The sequence below is a fragment of the Oncorhynchus gorbuscha genome, unplaced genomic scaffold, assembly GCF_021184085.1.
Source record: "Oncorhynchus gorbuscha isolate QuinsamMale2020 ecotype Even-year unplaced genomic scaffold, OgorEven_v1.0 Un_scaffold_723, whole genome shotgun sequence".
NCBI lineage: Eukaryota > Metazoa > Chordata > Actinopteri > Salmoniformes > Salmonidae > Oncorhynchus > Oncorhynchus gorbuscha.
In genome coordinates this window covers 179,153-203,451 of record NW_025745530.1, presented here as the reverse complement: position 1 = coordinate 203,451, position 24,299 = coordinate 179,153, and the positions used below count along the sequence as shown (strand labels likewise).

At 51.3% G+C, this 24,299-nt stretch overlaps 1 protein-coding gene across 1 annotated transcript in view; it reads right to left on the bottom strand.

Annotated features, from left to right (window-relative positions):
- The window catches only part of LOC124019151 (tether containing UBX domain for GLUT4-like), a 39,223-nt gene that overhangs the window by 2,555 nt on the left and 12,369 nt on the right, over nucleotides 1-24,299 (bottom strand). The window contains exons 5-14 of the mRNA XM_046334530.1: nucleotides 19,222-19,279; nucleotides 15,919-15,992; nucleotides 15,007-15,571; nucleotides 14,831-14,884; nucleotides 14,469-14,608; nucleotides 9,557-9,638; nucleotides 9,225-9,291; nucleotides 8,866-8,928; nucleotides 4,719-4,747; nucleotides 4,629-4,673 (exon numbers count right to left, since the gene is read on the bottom strand). Of these exons, the coding sequence (XP_046190486.1) occupies nucleotides 4,629-4,673; nucleotides 4,719-4,747; nucleotides 8,866-8,928; nucleotides 9,225-9,291; nucleotides 9,557-9,638; nucleotides 14,469-14,608; nucleotides 14,831-14,884; nucleotides 15,007-15,571; nucleotides 15,919-15,992; nucleotides 19,222-19,279 (1,177 nt within the window). The remainder of the gene's footprint in view (nucleotides 1-4,628; nucleotides 4,674-4,718; nucleotides 4,748-8,865; nucleotides 8,929-9,224; nucleotides 9,292-9,556; nucleotides 9,639-14,468; nucleotides 14,609-14,830; nucleotides 14,885-15,006; nucleotides 15,572-15,918; nucleotides 15,993-19,221; nucleotides 19,280-24,299) is intronic.

The following is a 24,299-nucleotide window of genomic DNA, read 5'->3' as shown; positions in this document are numbered from 1 at the left end:
AGCAACAGAGAGAGAGAGAGAGGAGGAGGACAGGAGAGAAAAGAGCAACAGAGAGAGAGGAGGAGGAGGAGGACAGGAGAGAAAAGAGCAACAGAGAGAGAGGAGGAGGAGGAGGACAGGAGAGAAAAACAGAGCAACAGAGAGAGAGAGGAGGAGGAGGACAGGAGAGAAAAGAGCAACAGAGAGAGAGAGAGGAGGACAGGAGGACAGGAGAGAAAAGAGCAACAGAGAGAGAGAGGAGGAGGAGGACAGGAGAGAAAAGAGCAACAGAGAGAGAGAGGAGGAGGAGGACAGGAGAGAAAAGAGCAACAGAGAGAGGAGGAGGAGGAGGACAGGAGAGAAAAGAGCAACAGAGAGAGGAGGAGGAGGAGGAGGACAGGAGAGAAAAGAGCAACAGAGAGAGGAGGAGGAGGAGGACAGGAGAGAAAAGAGCAACAGAGAGAGGAGGAGGAGGAGGACAGGAGAGAAAAGAGCAACAGAGAGAGGAGGAGGAGGAGGACAGGAGAGAAAAGAGCAACAGAGAGAGGAAGAGGAGGACAGGAGAGAAAAGAGCAACAAAGAGAGGAAGAGGAGGACAGGAGAGAAAAGAGCAACAGAGAGAGAAGGAGGAGGACAGGAGAGAAAAGAAACAGAGCAACAGAGAGAAAAGAGCAACAGAGAGGAGGAGGAGGAGGACAGGAGAGAAAAGAGCAACAGAGAGAGAGGAGGAGGAGGACAGGAGAGAAAAGAGCAACAGAGAGAGGAGGGAGGAGGAGAGAGGACAGGAGAGAAAAGAGCAACAGAGAGAGAGGAGGAGGAGGACAGGAGAGAAAAGAGCAACAGAGAGAGAGGAGGACAGGAGAGAAAAGAGCAACAGAGAGAGAAAACAGGAGAGAAAAGAGCAACAGAGAGAGGAGGAGGAGGAGGACAGGAGAGAAAAGAGCAACAGAGAGAGAGAGGAGGAGGAGGACAGGAGAGAAAAGAGCAACAGAGAGAGAGGAGGAGGACAGGAGAGAAAAGAGCAACAGAGAGAGAGGAGGAGGAGGACAGGAGAGAAAAGAGCAACAGAGAGAGGAGGAGGAGGAGGAGGAGAGAAAAGAGCAACAGAGAGAAAAGAGCAACAGAGAGAGGAGGAGGAGGAGGACAGGAGAGAAAAGAGCAACAGAGAGAGGAGGAGGAGGAGGACAGGAGAGAAAAGAGCAACAGAGAGAGGAGGAGGAGGAGGACAGGAGAGAAAAGAGCAACAGAGAGAGGAGGAGGAGGAGGACAGGAGAGAAAAGAGCAACAGAGAGAGGAGGAGAGGAACAGGAGAGAGGAGAGAGGAGGAGGAGGACAGGAGAGAAGGAGCAACAGAGAGAGAGGAGGAGGAGGACAGGAGAGAAAAGAGCAACAGAGAGAGGAGGAGGAGGACAGGAGAGAAAGGGAGAGAAAAGAGCAACAGAGAGAGGAGGAGGAGGACAGGAGAGAAAAGAGCAACAGAGAGAGGAGGAGGAGGACAGGAGAGAAAAGAGCAACAGAGAGAGGAGGAGGAGGAGGAGCAGGAGAGAAAACAGGAGAGAAAAACAGAGAGAGGAGGAGGAGGAGGACAGGAGAGAAAAGAGCAACAGAGAGAGGAGGAGGAGGAGGACAGGAGAGAAAAGAGCAACAGAGAGAGGAGGAGGAGGACAGGAGAAAAGAGCAGGAGAGAGGAGGAGGACAGGAGAGAAAAGAGCAACAGAGAGAGAGAGGAGGAGGAGGACAGGAGAGAAAAGAGCAACAGAGAGAGAGGAGGAGGAGGACAGGAGAGAAAAGAGCAACAGAGAGAGAGGAGGAGGAGGAGGACAGGAGAGAAAAGAGCAACAGAGAGAGGAGAGAAAAGAGGAGGAGGAGGACAGGAGAGAAAAGAGCAACAGAGAGAGAGGAGGAGGAGGACAGGAGAGAAAAGAGCAACAGAGAGAGAGGAGGAGGAGGACAGGAGAGAAAAGAGCAACAGAGAGAGGAGGAGGAGGAGGAGGACAGGAGAGAAAAGAGCAACAGAGAGAGAGGAGGAGGAGGACAGGAGAGAAAAGAGCAACAGAGAGAGGAGGAGGAGGAGGAGAGAAAAGAGCAACAGAGAGAGAGAGGAGGAGGACAGGAGAGAAAAGAGCAACAGAGAGAGAGGAGGAGGAGGAGGACAGGAGAGAAAAGAGCAACAGAGAGAGGAGGAGGAGGAGGACAGGAGAGAAAAGAGCAACAGAGAGAGAGGAGGAGGAGGACAGGAGAGAAAAGAGCAACAGAGAGAGAGGAGGAGGAGGACAGGAGAGAAAAGAGCAACAGAGAGAGGAGGAGGAGGAGGACAGGAGAGAAAAGAGCAACAGAGAGAAAAGAGGACAGAGAGAGGAGGAGGAGGACAGGAGAGAAAAGAGCAACAGAGAGAGGAGGAGGACAGGAGAGAAAAGAGCAACAGAGAGAGAGAAACAGGAGAAAGAGAGCAACAGAGAGAGGAGGAGGACAGGAGAGAAAAGAGCAACAGAGAGAGAGGAGGAGGAGGACAGGAGAGAAAAGAGCAACAGAGAGAGGAGGAGGAGGAGGACAGGAGAGAAAAGAGCAACAGAGAGAGGAGAGGAGGACAGGAGAGAAAAGAGCAACAGAGAAAGAGAGCAGGACAGGAGAGAAAAGAGCAACAGAGAGAGGAGGAGGAGGAGGACAGGAGAGAAAAGAGCAACAGAGAGAGAGGGAGGAGGAGGACAGGAGAGAAAAGAGCAACAGAGAGAGAGGAGGAGGAGGACAGGAGAGAAAAGAGCAACAGAGAGAGAGAGGAGGAGGAGGAGGACAGGAGAGAAAAGAGCAACAGAGAGAGAGAGGAGGAGGAGGACAGGAGAGAAAAGAGCAACAGAGAGAGGAGGAGGAGGACAGGAGAGGAAAGAGCAACAGAGAAAAGAGCAACAGAGAGAAAAGAGCAACAGAGAGGAGGGAGGACAGGAGAGAAAAGAGCAACAGAGAGAGGAAGGAGGAGGACAGGAGAGAAAAGAGCAACAGAGAGAGGAGGAGGAGGACAGGAGAGGAGAGAAAAGAGCAACAGAGAGCAACAGAGAGAGAGGAGGAGGACAGGAGAGAAAAGAGCAACAGAGAGAGAGAGAGGAGGAGGACAGGAGAGAAAAGAGCAACAGAGAGAGAGGAGGAGGAGGACAGGACAGAGAAAAAGAGCAACAGAGAGAGAGAGGAGGAGGACAGGAGAGAAAAGAGCAACAGAGAGAGGAGGAGGAGGAGGACAGGAGAGAAAAGAGCAACAGAGAGAGAGAGGAGGAGGACAGGAGAGAAAAGAGCAACAGAGAGAGGAGGAGGAGGAGGACAGGAGAGAAAAGAGCAACAGAGAGAGAGGAGGAGGAGGACAGGAGAGAAAAGAGCAACAGAGAGAGAGAGGAGGAGGAGGACAGAGAAAAGAGCAACAGAGAGAGGAGGAGGAGGAGGACAGAGAGAGAAAACAGAGCAACAGAGAGAGAGAGGAGGAGGAGGACAGGAGAGAAAAGAGCAACAGAGAGAGGAGGAGGACAGGAGAGAAAAGAGCAACAGAGAGAGAAAAGAGAGCAACAGAGAGAGAGAGGAGGAGGACAGGAGAGAAAAGAGCAACAGAGAGAGAGGAGGAGGACAGGAGAGAAAAGAGCAACAGAGAGAGAGGAGGAGGAGGACAGGAGAGAAAAGAGCAACAGAGAGAGAGGAGGAGGAGGAGGACAGGAGAGAAAAGAGCAACAGAGAGAGAGAGGAGGGAGGAGGACAGGAGAAAAGAGCAACAGAGAGAGAGGAGGACAGGAGAGAAAAGAGCAACAGAGAGAGAGAGGAGGAGGACAGGAGAGAAAAGAGCAACAGAGAGAGAGAGGAGGAGGAGGAGGACAGGAGAGAAAAGAGCAACAGAGAGAGAGAGGAGGAGGACAGGAGAGAAAAGAGCAACAGAGAGAGAGAGGAGGAGGACAGGAGAGAAAAGAGCAACAGAGAGAGAGAGGAGGAGGACAGGAGAGAAAAGAGCAACAGAGAGAGAGGAGGAGGACAGGAGAGAAAAGAGCAACAGAGAGAGAGGAGGAGGAGGAGGACAGGAGAGAAAAGAGCAACAGAGAGAGAGGAGGAGGACAGGAGAGAAAAGAGCAACAGAGAGAGGAGGAGGAGGACAGGAGAGAAAAGAGCAACAGAGAGAGGAGGAGGACAGGAGAGAAAAGAGCAGAAAAGAGCAACAGGAGAGAAAAGAGCAACAGAGGAGGAGGAGGACAGGAGAGAAAAGAGCAACAGAGAGAGGAGGAGGAGGACAGGAGAGAAAAGAGCAAGAGAGAGAGAGAGGAGGAGGAGGACAGGAGAGAAAGAGCAACAGAGGAGGAGGACAGGAGAGAAAAGAGCAACAGAGAGAGGAGGAGGAGGAGGACAGGAGAGAAAAGAGCAACAGAGAGAGAGAGGAGGAGGAGGACAGGAGAGAAAAGAGCAACAGAGAGAGTAGGAGGAGGAGGACAGGAGAGAAAAGAGCAACAGAGAGAGAGAGGAGGAGGACAGGAGAGAAAAGAGCAACAGAGAGAGAGAGGAGGAGGAGGACAGGAGAGAAAAGAGCAACAGAGAGAGAGGAGGAGGAGGACAGGAGAGAAAAGAGCAACAGAGAGAGAGGAGGAGTCCAATTTCATTCTGTTCTTTAGAGACATGGAGAGTCTTACCTGTAGGGGGGGGGTGCTTACCTGGAAGAGGGTGGCTGTTGGGTCCTTACCTGTAGGGGGGCTTACCTGGAAGAGGGTGGCTGTTGGGTCCTCCAGAATGGTTTTAGGGGGAGCGATGACTGGAAGAGAGGAAATAATGATTTTATATCCAAAATGAGAGAGGGAGATGGAGAGATTATCCTCTCCCTCTCTGTCCCCATCCCTCCCCCTGAGGACCTGAGCTCTAGGGCCATGCCTCAGGACTCCTGTCTGTCCCTCCCCCCTGAGGACCTGAGCTCTAGGGGCCATACCTCAGGACTCCTGGCTGTCCCTCCCCCTGAGGACCTGAGCTCTAGGGCCATGCCTCAGGACTCCTGGCTGTCCCCCTCCCCAGTCATGCTGCCAATCGAGGTTCTGTTGTTCTGCCTGCGGCTATGGATCCCTGACCTGTTCACCAGACGTGCTACCTTGTCTCAGACCTGCTGGTTCCACCCTCCCTGTCTCTTCTAGTCACTGTGCTGCTACATCTACATTGCTTGCTGATATAATAAGGGATTTATAAATATACTGAACAAAAATATAAAACATAACATGTAAATTGTTGGTTTCATGAGCTGAAATAAAATATCCCAAAAATGTTCCATAAGAACAAAAAGCGTATTTCACTAAACTGTTTTGCAATAATGTGTTTACATCCATGTTAGTGAGCATTTCTCCTTTGCCAAGATAATCCATCCACCTGACAGGTGTGACATATCAAGAAGCTGATTAAACAGCATGATCATTACACATAAAAGACCACTAAAATGTGAAGGTCTGTCACACAACACAACAGAAGTCTCAAGTCGAGGGAGTGCGCTGACTGAAATCCAGAGATCAGGGACAAAAATGTATTTCAATTGACTGATCTCCTTATATGAACTGTGACTCATTAGAATCGTTTAAATTGTTGCATGTAACTTTTATATTTGTGTTCAGTATAAAGTTGATTGAGAGATGAGAGAGAGACGGAGCGAGAGAGAGAGAGACTGAGCGAGAGAGAGAGACGGAGCGAGAGAGAGACGGAGCGAGAGAGAGAGAGAGACGGAGCGAGAGAGAGAGAGAGACGGAGCGAGAGAGAGACGAGAGAGAGAGAGAGCGAGAGAGAGACGGAGCGAGAGAGAGACGGAGCGAGAGAGAGAGAGAGACTGAGCGAGAGATGAAGCGAGAGAGAGAGACGGAGCGAGAGAGAGAGAGAGAGAGAGACACGGAGCGAGAGAGAGAGACGGAGCGAGAGAGAGACGGAGAGAGACGGAGCGAGAGAGAGAGAGGAGCGAGAGAGAGAGACACGGAGAGAGAGAGACGGAGAGAGACGGAGCGAGAGAGAGAGAGACGGAGCGGAGAGAGAGACGGAGAGAGAGAGAGACGGAGAGAGAGAGAGAGAGACGAGAGAGAGAGAGGAGCGAGAGAGAGAGACGGAGCGAGAGAGAGAGAGACGGAGCGAGAGAGAGAGAGACGGAGCGAGAGAGAGAGACGGAGCGAGAGAGAGAGAGAGAGAGAGAGACGGAGCGAGAGAGAGAGAGAGAGACGGAGCGAGAGAGAGAGAGACGGAGCGAGAGAGAGAGAGAGACGGAGCGAGAGAGAGACGGAGCGAGAGACGGAGCGAGAGAGAGACGGAGCGAGAGAGAGAGAGACGGAGCGAGAGGAGCGAGAGAGACGGAGCGAGAGAGAGAGACGGAGCGAGAGAGACGGAGCGAGAGAGAGAGAGAGAGACGGAGCGAGAGAGAGAGAGACGGAGAGAGAGAGAGACGGAGCGAGAGAGAGAGACGGAGCGAGAGAGACGGAGCGAGAGAGAGAGACGGAGCGGAGCGAGAGAGAGAGAGACGGAGCGAGAGAGACGGAGCGAGAGAGAGCGAGAGAGAGGAGAGAGAGAGAGACGGAGCGAGAGAGAGAGAGAGACGGAGCGAGAGAGAGACGGAGCGAGAGAGAGACGGAGCGAGAGAGAGAGACGGAGCGAGAGAGACGGAGAGAGAGAGAGAGACGGAGCGAGAGAGAGAGAGACGGAGCGAGAGAGAGAGACGGAGCGAGAGAGAGAGAGACGGAGAGAGAGAGAGAGACGGAGCGAGAGAGAGAGACGGAGCGAGAGAGAGAGACGGAGCGAGAGAGAGACGGAGCGAGAGAGAGAGACGGAGCGAGAGAGAGAGAGACGGAGCGAGAGAGACGAGCGAGAGAGAGACGGAGCGAGAGAGAGAGAGAGACGGAGCGAGAGAGAGAGAGAGGAGACGAGAGAGAGAGAGAGAGGAGCGAGAGAGAGAGAGAGAGACGACGAGCGAGAGAGAGAGACGGAGCGAGAGAGAGAGAGAGAGGAGCGAGAGAGAGGAGAGAGAGAGAGGAGCGAGAGAGAGACGGAGCGAGAGAGAGAGAGAGACGAGCGAGAGAGAGAGAGACGGAGCGAGAGAGAGAGAGAGACGGAGCGAGAGGAGAGAGAGACGGAGCGAGAGAGAGAGAGAGACGGAGCGAGAGGGAGAGAGAGACGGAGCGAGAGAGAGAGAGACGAGCGGAGAGAGAGAGAGCGAGAGAGAGACGGAGCGAGAGAGAGAGAGAGACGGAGAGAGAGAGAGAGACAGAGCGAGAGAGAGAGGAGAGAGGGAGAGACGGAGCGAGAGAGAGAGAGACGGAGCGAGAGAGAGACGGAGCGAGAGAGAGAGAGAGACGGAGCGAGAGAGAGAGACGGAGCGAGAGACAGAGACGAGAGGGAGCGAGAGAGACGGAGCGAGAGAGAGACGGAGCGAGAGAGAGACGAGCGAGAGAGAGAGAGAGAGAGAGAGCGGAGCGAGAGGAGGAGAGAGAGACGGAGCGAGAGAGAGAGAGACGGAGCGAGAGAGAGAGACGGAGCGAGAGGGAGAGAGAGACGGAGCGAGAGAGAGAGAGAGACGGAGCGAGAGAGAGAGAGACGGAGCGAGAGAGAGACGGAGCGAGAGAGAGACGGAGCGAGAGAGGAGAGAGAGAGGAGACGAGAGGGAGAGAGAGACGGAGCGAGAGAGAGAGAGACGGAGCGAGAGAGAGAGAGAGAGGAGCGAGAGGAGCGAGAGAGAGAGAGACGGAGCGAGAGAGAGAGAGAGGAGAGAGAGAGAGAGAGACGGAGCGAGAGAGAGAGAGAGAGAGAGAGAGAGAGAGAGACGGAGCGAGAGAGACGGAGAGCGAGAGAGAGAGAGAGACGGAGCAAGAGAGAGAGACGGAGCGAGAGAGAGACGGAGCGAGAGAGCGAGAGAGAGACGGAGCGAGAGAGAGAGAGAGGAGCGGAGAGAGAGAGACGGAGCGAGAGAGAGACAGAGAGAGACGGAGCGAGAGAGAGAGACGGAGCGAGAGAGACGGAGAGAGAGAGAGACGGAGCGAGAGAGAGAGAGAGAGAGGACGGAGCGAGAGAGAGAGAGACGGAGCGAGAGAGAGAGAGGGACGGAGCGAGAGAGAGAGAGGGAGGAGCGAGAGAGAGAGAGAGGGACGGAGCGAGAGAGAGAGAGAGGAGAGAGAGAGAGGAGCGAGAGAGAGAGAGAGGGATGGGAGCGAGAGAGAGACGGAGCGGAGCGAGAGAGAGAGAGAGGAGCGAGAGAGAGAGAGAGGAGAGAGAGAGAGAGAGAGAGAGAGAGAGAGAGAGAGGGGACGGAGACGGATTTTTGTTGTTTTTCACTTTATATATTCACTTTGTATGTTGTCTACCTCACTTGCTTTGGCAATGTTAACACATGTTTCCCATGCCAATAAAGCCCTTGAATTGAATTGAATTGAAATTGAATTGAGAGAGAGAGACGGAGCGAGAGAGCAGAGAGAGAGAGACGGAGCGAGAGAGAGAGACGGAGCGAGAGACGGAGCGAGAGAGAGAGACGGAGCGAGAGAGAGAGACGGAGCGAGAGAGAGAGACGGAGCGAGAGAGAGAGACCTGCAGAGACGGAGCGAGAGACAGCAAAGTGAGGAGCAGAGACGGAGCAAGACGGAGCGAGAGACGGAGTTGAAAATCAGCCTGAGAGACGGAGCAGAGACGGAGCGAGAGACGGAGCGAGTGAGAGACGGAGCGAGAGAGAGAGACGGAGCGAGAGACGGAGCGAGAGACGGAGCGAGAGACGGAGCAGAGAGATTCGAGAGGTTATTCGGAGCGAGAGAGAGAGACGGAGCGAGAGAGACCAGAGTGATTCGGAGCGAGAGGAGAGACCATCGAGAGAGAGAGACGGAGAGAAAGAGAGAGACGGAGCGAGAGAGAGACGGAGAGAGTAACGATACTCACACAGGTAGAAGGGTAGTTGGGGGTCCTGCAGGTGGCTCTTCACAAAGTGCCTCAGAGCAGCAACTGGACGGACAGTTGAAAATCACCTGGTTATTCAATCACATCTCTATGGTTCCAGTGTGATTCTAATGGTTATTCCATCACATCGCTATGGTTCCAGTGTGATTCTAATGGTTATTCCATCACATCGCTATGGTTCCAGTGTGATTCTAATGGTTATTCCATCACATCTCTATGGTTCCAGTGTGATTCTAATGTCAGATAGATATCAACTAGCTGTCTCTAGAGTCAACACATAGTTACTAATACAAGGAGACAGAAGGGGATAGAGGAAGAGAGACAGAAAGAGAGAGATCTACCTGTCTCTAGAGGTCTGAAGAATCCCTGTAGAACACATCTGTCAGGGAACTGGACCCTCAGAACTACCTGGACACACACACACACACACACACACACACACACACACACACACACACACACACACACACACACACACACACACACACACACACACACACACACACACACACACACACACACACACACACACACACACACACACACAGCTAATGTTACTGTAGTAACAGATTTAGGATCACTATTGGCATCCACCTCCAGGTTAGTGGTCGAATCCATGTAAATGTAGGAGAAATTCAAGGGTATCTGACACACATTCACCCACACAACTCACTCGGGGGTATCTGTCCATCTTATCCCTCATCTGAGATTCTCTCAGAGCTTTAGTCATCAGAGGAGCCTCCTCTAGTACCCTCCTAAAGGGAGAAAGGAGAGGGAGAGGGGTGAGGAGAGAGGTGAGAAGAGAGATGGGAGAGGGGGAGAGAGAGAGAGCGAGAGAGAGAGAAAAAGAGAGAGGGGAGAGGGAGAGAGAGAGAGAGCGAGAGAGAGAGAGAGAAAAAGAGAGAGGGGAGAGGGAGAGAGAGAGAGAGAGAGAGAGAGAAAAAGAGAGAGGGGAGAGGGAGAGAGAGAGAGAGCGAGAGAGAGAAAAAGAGAGAGGAGAGAGGAGAGAGCAAGAGAGATGATTTACAGTTAACCTTTTGATGTGTGTGTGTGTGTGTGTGTGTGTGTGTGTGTGTGTGTGTGTGTGTGTGTGTGTGTGTGTGTGTGTGTGTGTGTGTGTGTGTGTGTGTGTGTGTGTGTGTGTGTGTGTGTGTGTGTGTGTGTGTGTGTGTGTGTGTTAGATCACTGTGGTCAACGTAATTCTAGCCTTGGTAATCTGTCTGGTGTGGTGTCACACAGAGAACGGGGGAGGCAGACATCTCTTTTGAAGAAGACATCATAAAGAACCAATCAGGCGCAAGCACATACCACACAGCAACGTTTCCCAGCATTCCCCACAGTCTCTCCCCAAAGCGTCTAATTAAGTCATTGGCAAACTGTAATTTGAGTATATATATAAACCCATATAGAAGTTCCCTAACTGACTGCTATCAGACCTTAACCATTAGAAGGTCAAAACTGACCCCAGATCTGCTCTTCTTACTTTTGTTTATACATGACATTGGGTTATCCTAACTCACTAAATCCAGGATGTCAAAACTGACCCCAGATCTGCTCATGACACGTAGCCAAGCAGTTAAAAGCATTGGGCCAGTAACCGAATGGTTGCGGGTTTGAATCCCCAAACAGCCTAGATAAGAACATCTGTCAATGTGCCTTTGAGCAAAGCACTTAACCCTCGTCGCTCCTGTAAGTCTCTCTGGATCAGAGTGTCTGCTAAATGACTCACTAACTGTAAGTCTCTCTGGATCAGAGTGTCTGCTAAATGACTCACTAACTGTAAGTCTCTGGATCAGAGTGTCTGCTAAATGACTCACTAACTGTAAGTCTCTGGATCAGTGTCTGCTAAATGACTCACTAACTGTAAGTCTCTCTGGATCAGAGTGTCTGCTAAATGACTCACTAACTGTAAGTCTCTCTGGATCAGTGTCTGCTAAATGACTCACTAACTGTAAGTCTCTCTGGATCAGAGTGTCTGCTAAATGACTCACTAACTGTAAGTCTCTCTGGATCAGAGTGTCTGCTAAATGACTCACTAACTGTAAGTCTCTCTGGATCAGAGTGTCTGCTAAATGACTCACTAACTGTAAGTCTCTCTGGATCAGAGTGTCTGCTAAATGACTCACTAACTGTAAGTCTCTCTGGATCAGAGTGTCTGCTAAATGACTCACTAACTGTAAGTCTCTCTGGATCAGAGTGTCTGCTAAATGACTCACTAACTGTAAGTCTCTGGATCAGAGTGTCTGCTAAATGACTCACTAACTGTAAGTCTCTCTGGATCAGAGTGTCTGCTAAATGACTCACTAACTGTAAGTCTCTGGATCAGAGTGTCTGCTAAATGACTCACTAACTGGAAGTCTCTCTGGATCAGAGTGTCTGCTAAATGACTCACTAACTGTAAGTCTCTCTGGATCAGAGTGTCTGCTAAATGACTCACTAACTGTAAGTCTCTCTGGATCTTCCTCTGTCTGCTAAATGACTCACTAACTGTAAGTCTCTCTGGATCAGAGTGTCTGCTAAATGACTCACTAACTGTAAGTCTCTCTGGATCAGAGTGTCTGCTAAATGACTCACTAACTGTAACTGTACTAACTAACTTCTCCTCCCATCTCCTTCTTACCCAGTGTCACCTCTCACTTTTCATTTCCTCTCACTTTTCATTTCCTCTCTCTTCCTCCATCCCTCTCTCTTCCTCCATCCCTCTCTCCTTCCATGTTTGAACACTCATCTCTCCCCCACCTCTCCTCCCCTCTTAGTCTCTCCCCTTCCTCTCCCCCACCTCTTTCTCAGTCTCTCCCCACCTCTTCCTCAGTCTCTCCTCCACCTCTTCCTCAGTCTCTCCCCCACCTCTTCCTCAGTCTCTCCCCCACCTCTTCCTCAGTCTCTCCTCCTCTCTCAGTCTCTCCCCCACCTCTTCCTCAGTCTCTCCTCCTCAGTCTCTCCTCCCCTCTCTCAGTCTCTCCTCCCCTCTCTCAGTCTCTCCTCCCCTTCATCTCTCTGTCTCTCCTCTTCCTCTCTCTCAGTCTCTCCTCCCCTCTCCTCTCTCTCTGTCTCTCCTCCTCTCCTCTCTCAGTCTCTCCTCTTCCTCTCTCAGTCTCTCCTCCCCTCTTCCTCTCTCAGTCTATCCTCCCCTCTTCCTCTCTCTGTCTCTCCTCCCCTCTTCCTCTCTCTGTCTCTCCTCCCCTCTTCCTCTCTCTGTCTCTCCTCTTCCTCTCCCTGTCTCTCCTCTTCCTCTCTCTGTCTCTCCTCTTCCTCTCTCTGTCTCTCCTCTTCCTCTCTCTGTCTCTCCTCTTCCTCTCTCTGTCTCTCCTCTCCCTCTCTGTCTCTCCTCTTCCTCTCTGTCTCTCCTCTTCCTCTCTGTCTCTCCTCTTCCTCTCTGTCTCTCCTCTTCCTCTCTGTCTCTCCTCTCCCTCTCTCTGTCTCTCCTCTCCCTCTCTCTGTCTCTCCTCCCCTATTCCTCTCTCTGTCTCTCCTCTCCCTATTCCTCTCTCTGTCTCTCCTCTCCCTCTCTCTGTCTCTCCTCTCCCTCTCTCAGTCTCTCCTCCCCTCTTCATCTCTCTGTCTCTCCTCTTCCTCTCTCTCAGTCTCTCCTCCCCTCTTCCTCTCTCTCAGTCTCTCCTCCCCTCTTCCTCTCTCTCAGTCTCTCCTCCCCTCTTCCTCTCTCAGTCTCTCCTCTTCCTCTCTCAGTCTCTCCTCTTCCTCTCTCAGTCTCTCCTCTTCCTCTCTCAGTCTCTCCTCTTCCTCTCTCAGTCTCTCCTCCCCTCTTCCTCTCTCAGTCTCTCCTCCCCTCTTCCTCTCTCAGTCTCTCCTCTCCTCTTCCTCTCTCTGTCTCTCCTCTCCTCTTCCTCTCTCTGTCTCTCCTCTTCCTCTCTCTGTCTCTCCTCTTCCTCTCTCTGTCTCTCCTCCCCTCTCTCTCTGTCTCTCCTCTCTCTCTCTCTCTGTCTCTCCTCTCCTCTCTCCTCTCTCTCTCTCCTCTCTCCTCTCTCTCCCTCTTCCTCTCTCAGTCTCTCCTCTTCCTCTCTCAGTCTCTCCTCTTCCTCTCTCAGTCTCTCCTCTTCCTCTCTCAGTCTCTCCTCTTCCTCTCTCAGTCTCTCCTCTTCCTCTCAGTCTCTCCTCTTCCTCTCTGTCTCTCCTCTTCCTCTCTGTCTCTCCTCTTCCTCTCTGTCTCTCCTCTTCCTCTCTGTCTCTCCTCTTCCTCTCTGTCTCTCCTCTTCCTCTCTCTCTCTGTCTCTCCCTCTTCCTCTCTCTGTCTCTCCTCTACCTCTCTCTGTCTCTCCTCTTCCTCTCTCTGTCTCTCCTCCCTCTCCTCTTCCTCCTCTCCCTCTTCCTCTCTCCTGTCTCTCCTCTTCCTCTCTGTCTCTCCTCCCTCTCTCCTCTCCTCTGTCTCTCCTCCCCTCTTCCTCTCTGTCTCTCCTCCCCTCTCCTCTCTCAGTCTCTCCTCCCCTCTTCCTCTCTCAGTCTCTCCTCCCCTCTTCCTCTCTCAGTCTCTCCTCCCCTCTTCCTCTCTCTCAGTCTCTCCTCCCCTCTTCCTCTCTCTGTCTCTCCTCCCCTCTTCCTCTCTCTGTCTCTCCTCCCCTCTTCCTCTCTCTGTCTCTCCTCCCCTCTTCCTCTCTCTGTCTCTCCTCCCCTCTTCCTCTCTCTCTGTCTCTCCTCCCCTCTTCCTCTCTCTGTCTCTCCCTCCCCTCTTCCTCTCTCTGTCTCTCCTCCCCTCTTCCTCTCTCTCTGTCTCTCCTCCCCTCTTCCTCTCTCTGTCTCTCCTCCCCTCTTCCTCTCTCTGTCTCTCCTCCCCTCTTCCTCTCTCTGTCTCCTCCTCCTCTTCCTCTCTCTGTCTCTCCTCCCCTCTTCCTCTCTCTGTCTCTCCTCCCCTCTTCCTCTCTCTGTCTCTCCTCCCCTCCCTCTCTCTGTCTCTCCTCCCCTCTTCCTCTCTCTCTCCTCTCTCCTCCCCTCTCCTCCCTCTCTCTGTCTCTCCTCCCCTCTTCCTCTCTCTGTCTCTCCTCCCCTCTTCCTCTCTCTGTCTCTCCTCCCCTCTTCCTCTCTCTGTCTGTCTCTCTTCCTCTCCTGTCTCTCCTCTCTCTCTCTTCCTCTGTCTCTCCTCCCCTCTTCCTCTCTCTGTCTCTCCTCCCCTCTTCCTCTCTCTGTCTCTCCTCCCTCTTCCTCTCTCTGTCTCTCCTCCCCTCTTCCTCTCTCTGTCTCCTCCCCTTTCCTCTCTCTGTCTCTCCTCTTCCTCTTCCTCTCTCTCCCCTCTTCCTCTCTCCTCCCCTCTTCCTCTCTCTCTCCTCCCCTCTTTCCTCTCTCTCTGTCTCTCCCTCCCCTCTTCCTCTCTCTCAGTCTCTCCTCCCCTCTTCCTCTCTCTGTCTCTCCTCCCCTCTTCCTCTCTCTGTCTCTCCTCCCCTCTTCCTCTCTCTGTCTCTCCTCCCCTCTTCCTCTCTCTGTCTCTCTCCCCTCTCTTCCTCTCTCTGTCTCTCCTCCCCTCTTCCTCTCTCTCTGTCTCTCCTCCCCTCTTCCTCTCTCAGTCTCTCCTCCCCTCTTCCTCTCTCAGTCTCTCCTCTTCCTCTCTCTCAGTCTCTCCTCTCTCTCAGTCCCACCTCTCACTCTTCAGCTGAGCGAAGCGTTTGCGGATGTCGTCCACAGTCACCTCAAAGAACTCGTCTGGCAAGTCCTGTTCGTTGCCGTAGCGATGCGCCCCAGAGTCCATGTGGTAGACCAGGGGCTCCCTGTCCACCGGCTGTGGAGGAGACAGAGAGAGAGAGAGAGGTGAGGCATCTCAACGGCTGCAGACATGACAACAGTAGAAATGTGTATCTGTCTGACTCGGTTTCCACATAAACAATAGGGGAGACTCTCAACAGGCCTCTGAGTGAAAGACTGGGATTTCTCCATGGAAGTGTTTCGTTCGTGACATGGTCTGTTCAGCCCATCAGAACAACATCAACCCCAGCAACATTACCTGCAGAACCTCCTCTACCACGGCCCAGTCATCCTGTTTGGCACTGGCTTGGCGCTGAGAGATAGAAACAGAACATCTAGAACATACCATCTATCATTCATGTATCTATTCACATGTACTTGGCTCTTATCAACCGAGTACATTGAGAAGACGTTGGGTTGGACTACAGGTCTCACCTTGGTGTTGTTGGGTTTACATTTCTTGGCTTTAGGCGGCCCGCCAACCAATGATGATGATGATGATGATGATGATGATGATGCTCCTACACCGCTCACCCCCGGCCCCCCCAGCCTCTGACCCCCTCCAGAGAAAGGGATGAAGGGAGCGGAGGGAGGAGAGGAAGAAGAGGAGGAGGAGGAAGGACGGACAGCGCACTGACCAGATGGTCCTGCCCTCTCTCCATCCTCGTCTTCCTCCCTCTTCACTCCCCCGAAGGGACTGCTTTTAGGCCGCACCGCAATTTGGGAGTTTGTAACCACTTCCGCTTCCTGTTTGCCAGGAAGTGTGCTGCCAGCGGCCGAGGGGACGGGGACTGGGGCATCCGCAGTCTCAACCGGCCTGTCAGGGCTCTCCTTTTTGATTGAAGGCAGCGCTGCACCCTCTGGTTGTGAGGGAGGCAGTCCGACGGGGGGTAAAGGGCGGGGCTTGGTTTCCTTGGCGACGGGATCTGTCGCCGTGGAAGCCGCCTCCATGCCGTCATCGTCTCCGTTGCCTGGCGATTTGGTCTTCTTCAGTAAAAACCTGTAGAACGGCAGAGAGGAACGACATCATCTACATACTCATCACCACCACCCTTCCCAATCAGTGGCAGTGCATTCATGTCTGCTGTAATGGTGGGGACATGTTGGGGACATGTTGGGGACATGTTGGGGACATGTTGGGGACATGTTGGGGACATGTTGGGGATATGTTGGGGATATGTTGGGGACATGTTGGGGACATGTTGGGGACATGTTGGGGACATGTTGGGGACATGTTGGGGACATGTTGGGGACATGTTGGGGATATGTTGGGGACATGTTGGGGACATGTTGGGGACATGTTGGGGACATGTTGGGGATATGTTGTGGATATGTTGAGGAACCAACCTGACTATGGCACTTCCTCCTGTGAGTCCCAGAGACTTCAGACTGGCCTTCTTTAGAGCTGCCTCACCACTCACCTAAACACACAACCCATATCAGTGTCCTCATTACACTCTGATCAACACCCCCTCATCAGTATCCTCATTCAGTCACTTTGTGGATCTGATCAACACCCCCCCCCATCAGTATCCTCATTACACTCTGATCAACACTTCCTCAGTATCCTCATTAGTCCAACACCCCCATCAGTATCCTCATTACACTCTGATCAACACCCCCCCCAGTATCCTCATTACACTCTGATCAACACACCCCATCAGTATCCTCATTACACTCTGATCAACACCCCCCCAGTATCCTCATTACACTCTGATCAACACCTATCAGTATCCTCATTACACTCTGATCAACACCCCCCATCAGTATCCTCATTACACTCTGATCAACACCCCCCCCATCAGTATCCTCATTACACTCTGATCAACACCCCCCTATCAGTATCCTCATTACACTCTGATCAACACCCCCCCATCAGTATCCTCATTACACTCTGATCAACACCCCCCCCCATCAGTATCCTCATTACACTCTGATCAACACCCCTATCAGTATCCTCATTACACTCTGATCAACACCCCCCCATCAGTATCCTCATTACACTCTGATCAACACCCCCCCTATCAGTATCCTCATTACACTCTGATCAACCCCCCCATCAGTATCCTCATTACACTCTGATCAACACCCCCCCCTATCAGTATCCTCATTACACTCTGATCAACACCCCCTATCAGTATCCTCATTACACTCTGATCAACACCCCCCTATCAGTATCCTCATTACACTCTGATCAACACCCCCCAGTATCCTCATTACACTCTGATCACCACCCCTATCAGTATCCTCATTACACTCTGATCAACACCCCCCCCCATCAGTATTCTCATTACACTCTGATCAACACCCCCCCATCAGTATCCTCATTACACTCTGATCAACACCCCCCCATCAGTATCCTCATTACACTCTGATCAACACCCCCCATCAGTATCCTCATTACACTCTGATCAACACACCCCCCATCAGTATCCTCATTACACTCTGATCAACACCCCCCCATCAGTATCCTCATTACACTCTGATCAACACCCCTTCCCAGTATCCTCATTACACTCTGATCAACACCCCCATCAGTATCCTCATTACACTCTGATCAACACCCCCCCCCCCCCCATCAGTATCCTCATTACACTCTGATCAACACCCTGTATCCTCATTACACTCTGATCAACACCCCCCATCAGTATCCTCATTACACTCTGATCAACACCCCCCTATCAGTATCCTCATTACACTCTGATCAACACCCCTGTATCCTCATTACACTCTGATCAACACCCCCCCCTATCAGTATCCTCATTACACTCTGATCAACACCCCCCCAGTATCAGTATCCTCATTACACTCTGATCAACACACCCCCCATCAGTATCCTCATTACACTCTGATCAACACCCCCTCCTATCAGTATCCTCATCACACTCTGATCAACACCCCCCCCCATCAGTATTCTCATTACACTCTGATCAACACCCCCATCAGTATTCTCATCAGTATCCTCATTACACTCTGATCAACACCCCCCCCCATCAGTATCCTCATTACACTCTGATCAACACCCCCCATCAGTATCCTCATTACACTCTGATCAACACCCCCCCCATCAGTATCAGTATCCTCATTACACTCTGATCAACACCCCCCAGTATCAGTATTCTCATTACACTCTGATCAACACCCCCCCCCTATCAGTATCCTCATTACACTCTGATCAACACCCCCCATCAGTATCCTCATTACACTCTGATCAACACACCCCCATCAGTATCCTCATTACACTCTGATCAACACCCCCCATCAGTATTCTCATTACACTCTGATCAACACCCCCCCATCAGTATCCTCATCACACTCTGATCAACACCCCCCATCAGTATTCTCATTACACTCTGATCAACACCCCCATCAGTATCCTCATTACACTCTGATCAACAACACCCCCCATCAGTATCAGTATCCTCATTACACTCTGATCAACACCCCCCATCAGTATCCTCATTACACTCTGATCAACACCCCCCCCCATCAGTATCAGTATCCTCATTACACTCTGATCAACACCCCCCCATCAGTATCCTCATTACACTCTGATCAACACCCCCCCCATCCATCAGTATCCTCATTACACTCTGATCAACACCCCCCTCAGTATCCTCATTACACTCTGATCAACACCCCCCCATCAGTATCCTCATTACACTCTGATCAACACCCCCCATCAGTATCCTCATTACACTCTGATCAACACCCCCCCCATCAGTATCCTCATTACACTCTGATCAACACCCCCCCCCATCAGTATCCTCATTACACTCTGATCAACACCCCCCCATCAGTATCCTCATTACACTCTGATCAACACCCCCCCCCATCAGTATCCTCATTACACTCTGATCAACACCCCCCTATCAGTATCCTCATTACACTCTGATCAACACCCCCCCCCCTATCAGTATCCTCATTACATTCTGATCAACACCCCCCCCATCAGTATCCTCATTACACTCTGATCAACACCCCCCCCCCATCAGTATCCTCATTACACTCTGATCAACACACCCCCCCTATCAGTATCCTCATTACACTCTGATCAACACCCCCCTATCAGTATTCTCATTACACTCTGATCAACACCCCCCCTATCAGTATCCTCATCACACTCTGATCAACACCCCCCATCAGTATCCTCATTACACTCTGATCAACACCCCCCCCCCCTATCAGTATCCTCATTACACTCTGATCAACACCCCCTATCAGTATCCTCATTACACTCTGATCAACACCCCCAGTATCCTCATTACACTCTGATCAACCCCCCTATCAGTATCCTCATTACACTCTGATCAACACCCCCCCCTATCAGTATCCTCATTACACTCTGATCAACACCCCCCTATCAGTATCCTCATTACACTCTGATCAACACCCCCCCCATCAGTATCCTCATTACACTCTGATCAACCCCCCTATCAGTATCCTCATTACACTCTGATCAACACCCCCTATCAGTATCCTCATTACACTCTGATCAACACCCCCCATCAGTATCCTCATTACACTCTGATCAACACCCCCCCTATCAGTATCCTCATTACACTCTGATCAACACCCCCCTATCAGTATCCTCATTACACTCTGATCAACACACACAGACAGATGGAGAGAGAGAAGGAGATACCATACCTCATCTCTCATGTAAACACAGACAGGAGTGGAACCTGATTCAGACAACTCAGATGCTCTGTAGAGAAGAAGAGAGGAGGAGGAGGAGGAGGAGGAGGAGGAGGAGGAGAGAGAACAAAAATAGGGATTCTGTGATTCAAAACAAACACACACCTGGGTGGTCTCACCTGTCTGGAAACAAACACACACCTGGGTGGTCTCACCTGTCTGGAAACAAACACACACCTGGGTGGTCTCACCTGTCTGGTGTTGAGTGAGTCTACGTGTGAGCAACTGTGTGTGGTGTGTGGTGGTGTGTGTGGTGTGTGTGGTATGTGTGGTATGTGTGTGGTGTGTGGTATGTGTGTGGTATGTGTGGTGTGCGTGTGGTGTGTGTGGAATGTGTGTGTGTGTGTGTGTGTGTGTGTGTGTGTGGAATGTGTGTGTGTGTGTGTGGAATGTGTGTGTGTGTGTGTGGAATGTGTGTGTGTGTGTGTGTGTGTGTGTGTGTGGTGTGTGTGTGTGTGTGTGTGTGTGAATGTGTGTGTGTGTGTGTGTGTGTGTGTGTGTGTGTGTGTGTGTGTGTGTGTGTGTGTGTGTGTGTGTGTGTGTGTGTGTGTGTGTGTGTGGTGTGTGTGTGTGTGTGTGTGTGTGTGTGTGTGTGTGTGTGGTGTGTGGTGTGTGTGTGTGTGTGTGTGTGTGTGTGTGTGTGTGGTGTGTGTGTGTGTGTGTGTGTGTGGTGTGTGTGTGTGTGTGTGTGTGTGTATGTGTGTGTGTGGTGTGTGTGTGTGTGTATGTGTGTGTGTGTGTGTGTGTGTGTGTGTGTGTGTGTGGTATGTGTGTGTGTGTTATGTGTGTGTGTGTGTGTGTGTGTGTGTGTGTGTGTGTGTGTGTGTGTGTGTGTGTGTGTGTGTGTGTGTGTGTGTGTGTGTGTGTGTGTGTGTGTGTGTGTGTGTGTGTGTGTGTGTGTGTGTGTGTGTGTGTGTGTGTTTGTCTCCATTAAAAACCACTGAACCATAACTGTATCATTGCAGGTCGTCTCCTAAACACAGTAACTTCTCCCTGGCTTGTTGTTCCCCCAGATTCCCGGGCGGAGCGGAGCCGACATTCATTCTGGAAGCTTCCGTGGCAAAGATTTAGTGATGATGTCATCACAGAGAAGAAAGGGGCGACGGACAGACAGCTGGTCTCAAAGAGAGTAAATGTTATTGTTTTTGCCTAATTCCGTTTACTTTCTTTCCTAAATTCTGTTTTCTCCGTGTTGCTTTTCCAGGTTTCCGATTTCAAAAACAACGACGTTGGATGTTCAGTCCACAACGAGGCTTAAACCACATCAGAAGACCACTTAAGGTCTGGGGAAAATAGAACAAATGTAGATTTTTGGGTGTAGTTACCCTTTAATGCCAGTGATCACCAGGACGAGACCGTTGTCCACTACACTAAGAGACAGTTGTCCACTACACTAAGAGACAGTTGTCCACTACACTAAGACCGCTGTCCACTACACTAAGAGACCGCTGTCCACTACACTAAGAGACCGCTGTCCACTACACTAAGAGACCGCTGTCCACTACACTAAGAGACCGTTGTCCACTACACTAAGAGACCGTTGTCCACTACACTAAGAGACAGTTGTCCACTACACTAAGAGACCGCTGTCCACTACACTAAGAGACCGCTGTCCACTACACTAAGAGACCGCTGTCCACTACACTAAGAGACCGCTGTCCACTACACTAAGAGACCGCTGTCCACTACACTAAGAGACCGCTGTCCACTACACTAAGAGACCGCTGTCCACTACACTAAGAGACCGCTGTCCACTACACTAAGAGACCGTTGTCCACTACACTAAGAGACAGTTGTCCACTACACTAAGAGACCGCTGTCCACTACACTAAGAGACCGTTGTCCACTACACTAAGAGACCGCTGTCCACTACACTAAGAGACCGTTGTCCACTACACTAAGAGACCGCTGTCCACTACACTAAGAGACCGCTGTCCACTACACTAAGAGACCGCTGTCCACTACACTAAGAGACCGCTGTCCACTACACTAAGAGACCGCTGTCCACTACACTAAGAGACCGTTGTCCACTACACTAAGAGACCGTTGTCCACTACACTAAGAGACCGTTGTCCACTACACTAAGAGACTGTTGTCCACTACACTAAAAGACAGTTGTCCACTACAATAAGAGACAGTTGTCCACTACACTAAGAGACCGCTGTCCACTACACTAAGAGACCGCTGTCCACTACACTAAGAGACCGCTGTCCACTACACTAAGAGACAGTTGTCCACTACACTAAGAGACTGCTGTCCACTACACTACACTGAGAGACCGCTGTCCACTACACTAAGAGACCGCTGTCCACTACACTACAATAAGAGACCGTTGGCCACTACAATAAGAGACCGCTGTCCACTACACTAAGAGACCGCTGTCCACTACACTAAGAGACCGCTGTCCACTACACTAAGAGACCGCTGTCCACTACACTAAGAGACCGCTGTCCACTACACTAAGAGACCCCTGTCCACTACACTAAGAGACCGCTGTCCACTACACTAAGAGACCGCTGTCCACTACACTAAGAGACCGCTGTCCACTACACTAAGAGACCGCTGTCCACTACACTAAGAGACCGCTGTCCACTACACTAAGAGACCGCTGTCCACTACAATAAGAGACAGTTGTCCACTACACTACACTAAGAGACCGTTGTCCACTACACTACACTAAGAGACCGTTGTCCACTACACTAAGAGACCGTTGTCCACTACACTAAGAGACCGTTGTCCACTACACTAAGAGACCGTTGTCCACTACACTAAGAGACCGTTGTCCACTACACTAAGAGACCCCTGTCCACTACACTAAGAGACCCCTGTCCACTACACTAAGAGACCGTTGTCCACTACACTAAGAGACCGTTGTCCACTACACTAAGAGACCGTTGTCCACTACATTTACATTTACATTTAAGTCATTTTGCAGACGCTCTTATCCAGAGCGACTTACAAATTGGCTACACTAAGAGACCGCTGTCCACTACACTAAGAGACCGCTGTCCACTACACTAAGAGACCGCTGTCCACTACACTAAGAGACCGCTGTCCACTACACTAAGAGACCGCTGTCCACTACACTAAGAGACCGCTGTCCACTACACTAAGAGACCGCTGTCCACTACACTAAGAGACCGCTGTCCACTACACTAAGAGACCGCTGTCCACTACACTAAGAGACCGCTGTCCACTACACTAAGAGACAGTTGTCCACTACACTAAGAGACCGCTAAGAGACCGCTGTCCAAATCAAAATCAAATCAAATCAAATTTATTTATATAGCCCTTCGTACATCAGCTGATATCTCAAAGTGCTGTACAGAAACCCAGCCTAAAACCCCAAACAGCAAACAATGCAGGTGTAAAAGCACGGTCCACTACACTAAGAGACCGTTGTCCACTACACTAAGAGACAGTTGTCCACTACACTAAGAGACCGCTGTCTACACTAAGAGACAGTTGTCCACTACACTAAGAGACAGTTGTCTACACTAAGAGACAGTTGTCCACTACACTAAGAGACAGTTGTCCACTACACTAAGAGACCGCTGTCCACTACACTAAGAGACCGCTGTCCACTACACTAAGAGACCGCTGTCCACTACACTAAGAGACCGCTGTCCACTACACTAAGAGACCGCTGTCCACTACACTAAGAGACCGCTGTCCACTACACTAAGAGACCGCTGTCCACTACACTAAGAGACCGCTGTCCACTACACTAAGAGACCGCTGTCCACTACACTAAGAGACCGCTGTCCACTACACTAAGAGACCGCTGTCCACAGGCTGGGGAGAGAGTAGAGAGAGGGTAGAGGGTAGAGAAAGAGTAGAGAGAGGGTAGAGAGAGAGTAGAGAGAAGCTGGGGAGAGAGTAGAGAGAGGGTAGAGGGTAGAGAAGAGAGAGAGAAGAAAGAGAGTAGAGAGAGAGAGTAGAGAGAGAGTAGAGAGAGAGAGTAGAGAGAGAGAAGAGAGAGAGAATAGAGAGAGTAGAGAGAGAGAGTAGAGAGAAGCTGGGGAGAGAGTAGAGAGAGAGAAGAGAGAGAGAATAGAGAGAGTAGAGAGAGAGAGTAGAGAGAAGCTGGGGAGAGAGTAGAGAGAGAGAATAGAGAGAGTAGAGAGAGAGAGTAGAGAGCGGCCGGAGAGAGTAAAGTGCGAGTAGAGAGCGGCTGGAGAGAGAGTAGAGAGAGTAGAGGTTGGGGAGAGAGTAGAGGTTGGGGAGAGAGTAGAGGTTGGAGAGAGAGTAGAGGTTGGAGAGAGAGTAGAGGTTGGAGAGAGAGTAGAGGTTGGAGAGAGAGTAGAGGTTGGAGAGAGAGTAGAGGTTGGAGAGAGAGTAGAGGTTGGGGAGAGAGTAGAGGTTGGGGAGAGAGTAGAGGTTGGGGAGAGAGTAGAGGTTGGGGAGAGTAGAGGTTGGGGAGAGAGTAGAGGTTGGGGAGAGAGTAGAGGTTGGGGAGAGAGTAGAGGTTGGGGAGAGAGTAGAGGTTGGGGAGAGAGAGAGGTTGGGGAGAGAGTTGGGGAGAGAGTAGAGGTTGGGGAGAGAGTAGAGAGGTTGGAGAGAGTAGAGGTTGGAGAGAGTAGAGGTTGGAGAGAGTAGAGTTTGGGGAGAGAGTAGAGGTTGGGGAGATAGTAGAGGTTGGGGAGATAGTAGAGGTTGGGGAGAGAGTAGAGGTTGGGGAGAGAGTAGAGGTTGGAGAGAGAGTAGAGGGTTGGAGAGAGAGTAGAGAGGTTGGAGAGAGAGTAGAGAGGTTGGAGAGAGAGTAGAGGTTGGGGAGAGAGTAGAGGTTGGAGAGAGAGTAGAGAGGTTGGAGAGAGAGTAGAGAGGTTGGAGAGAGAGAGGTTGGAGAGAGTAGAGGTTGGAGAGAGTAGAGGTTGGAGGAGAGAGGTTGTAGAGGTTGGGGAGAGAGGAGGTTGGGAGAGAGTAGAGGTTGGGGAGAGAGTAGAGGTTGGAGAGAGAGTAGAGAGGTTGGAGAGAGAGTAGAGGTTGGAGAGAGTAGAGGTTGGAGAGAGTAGAGGTTGGAGAGAGTA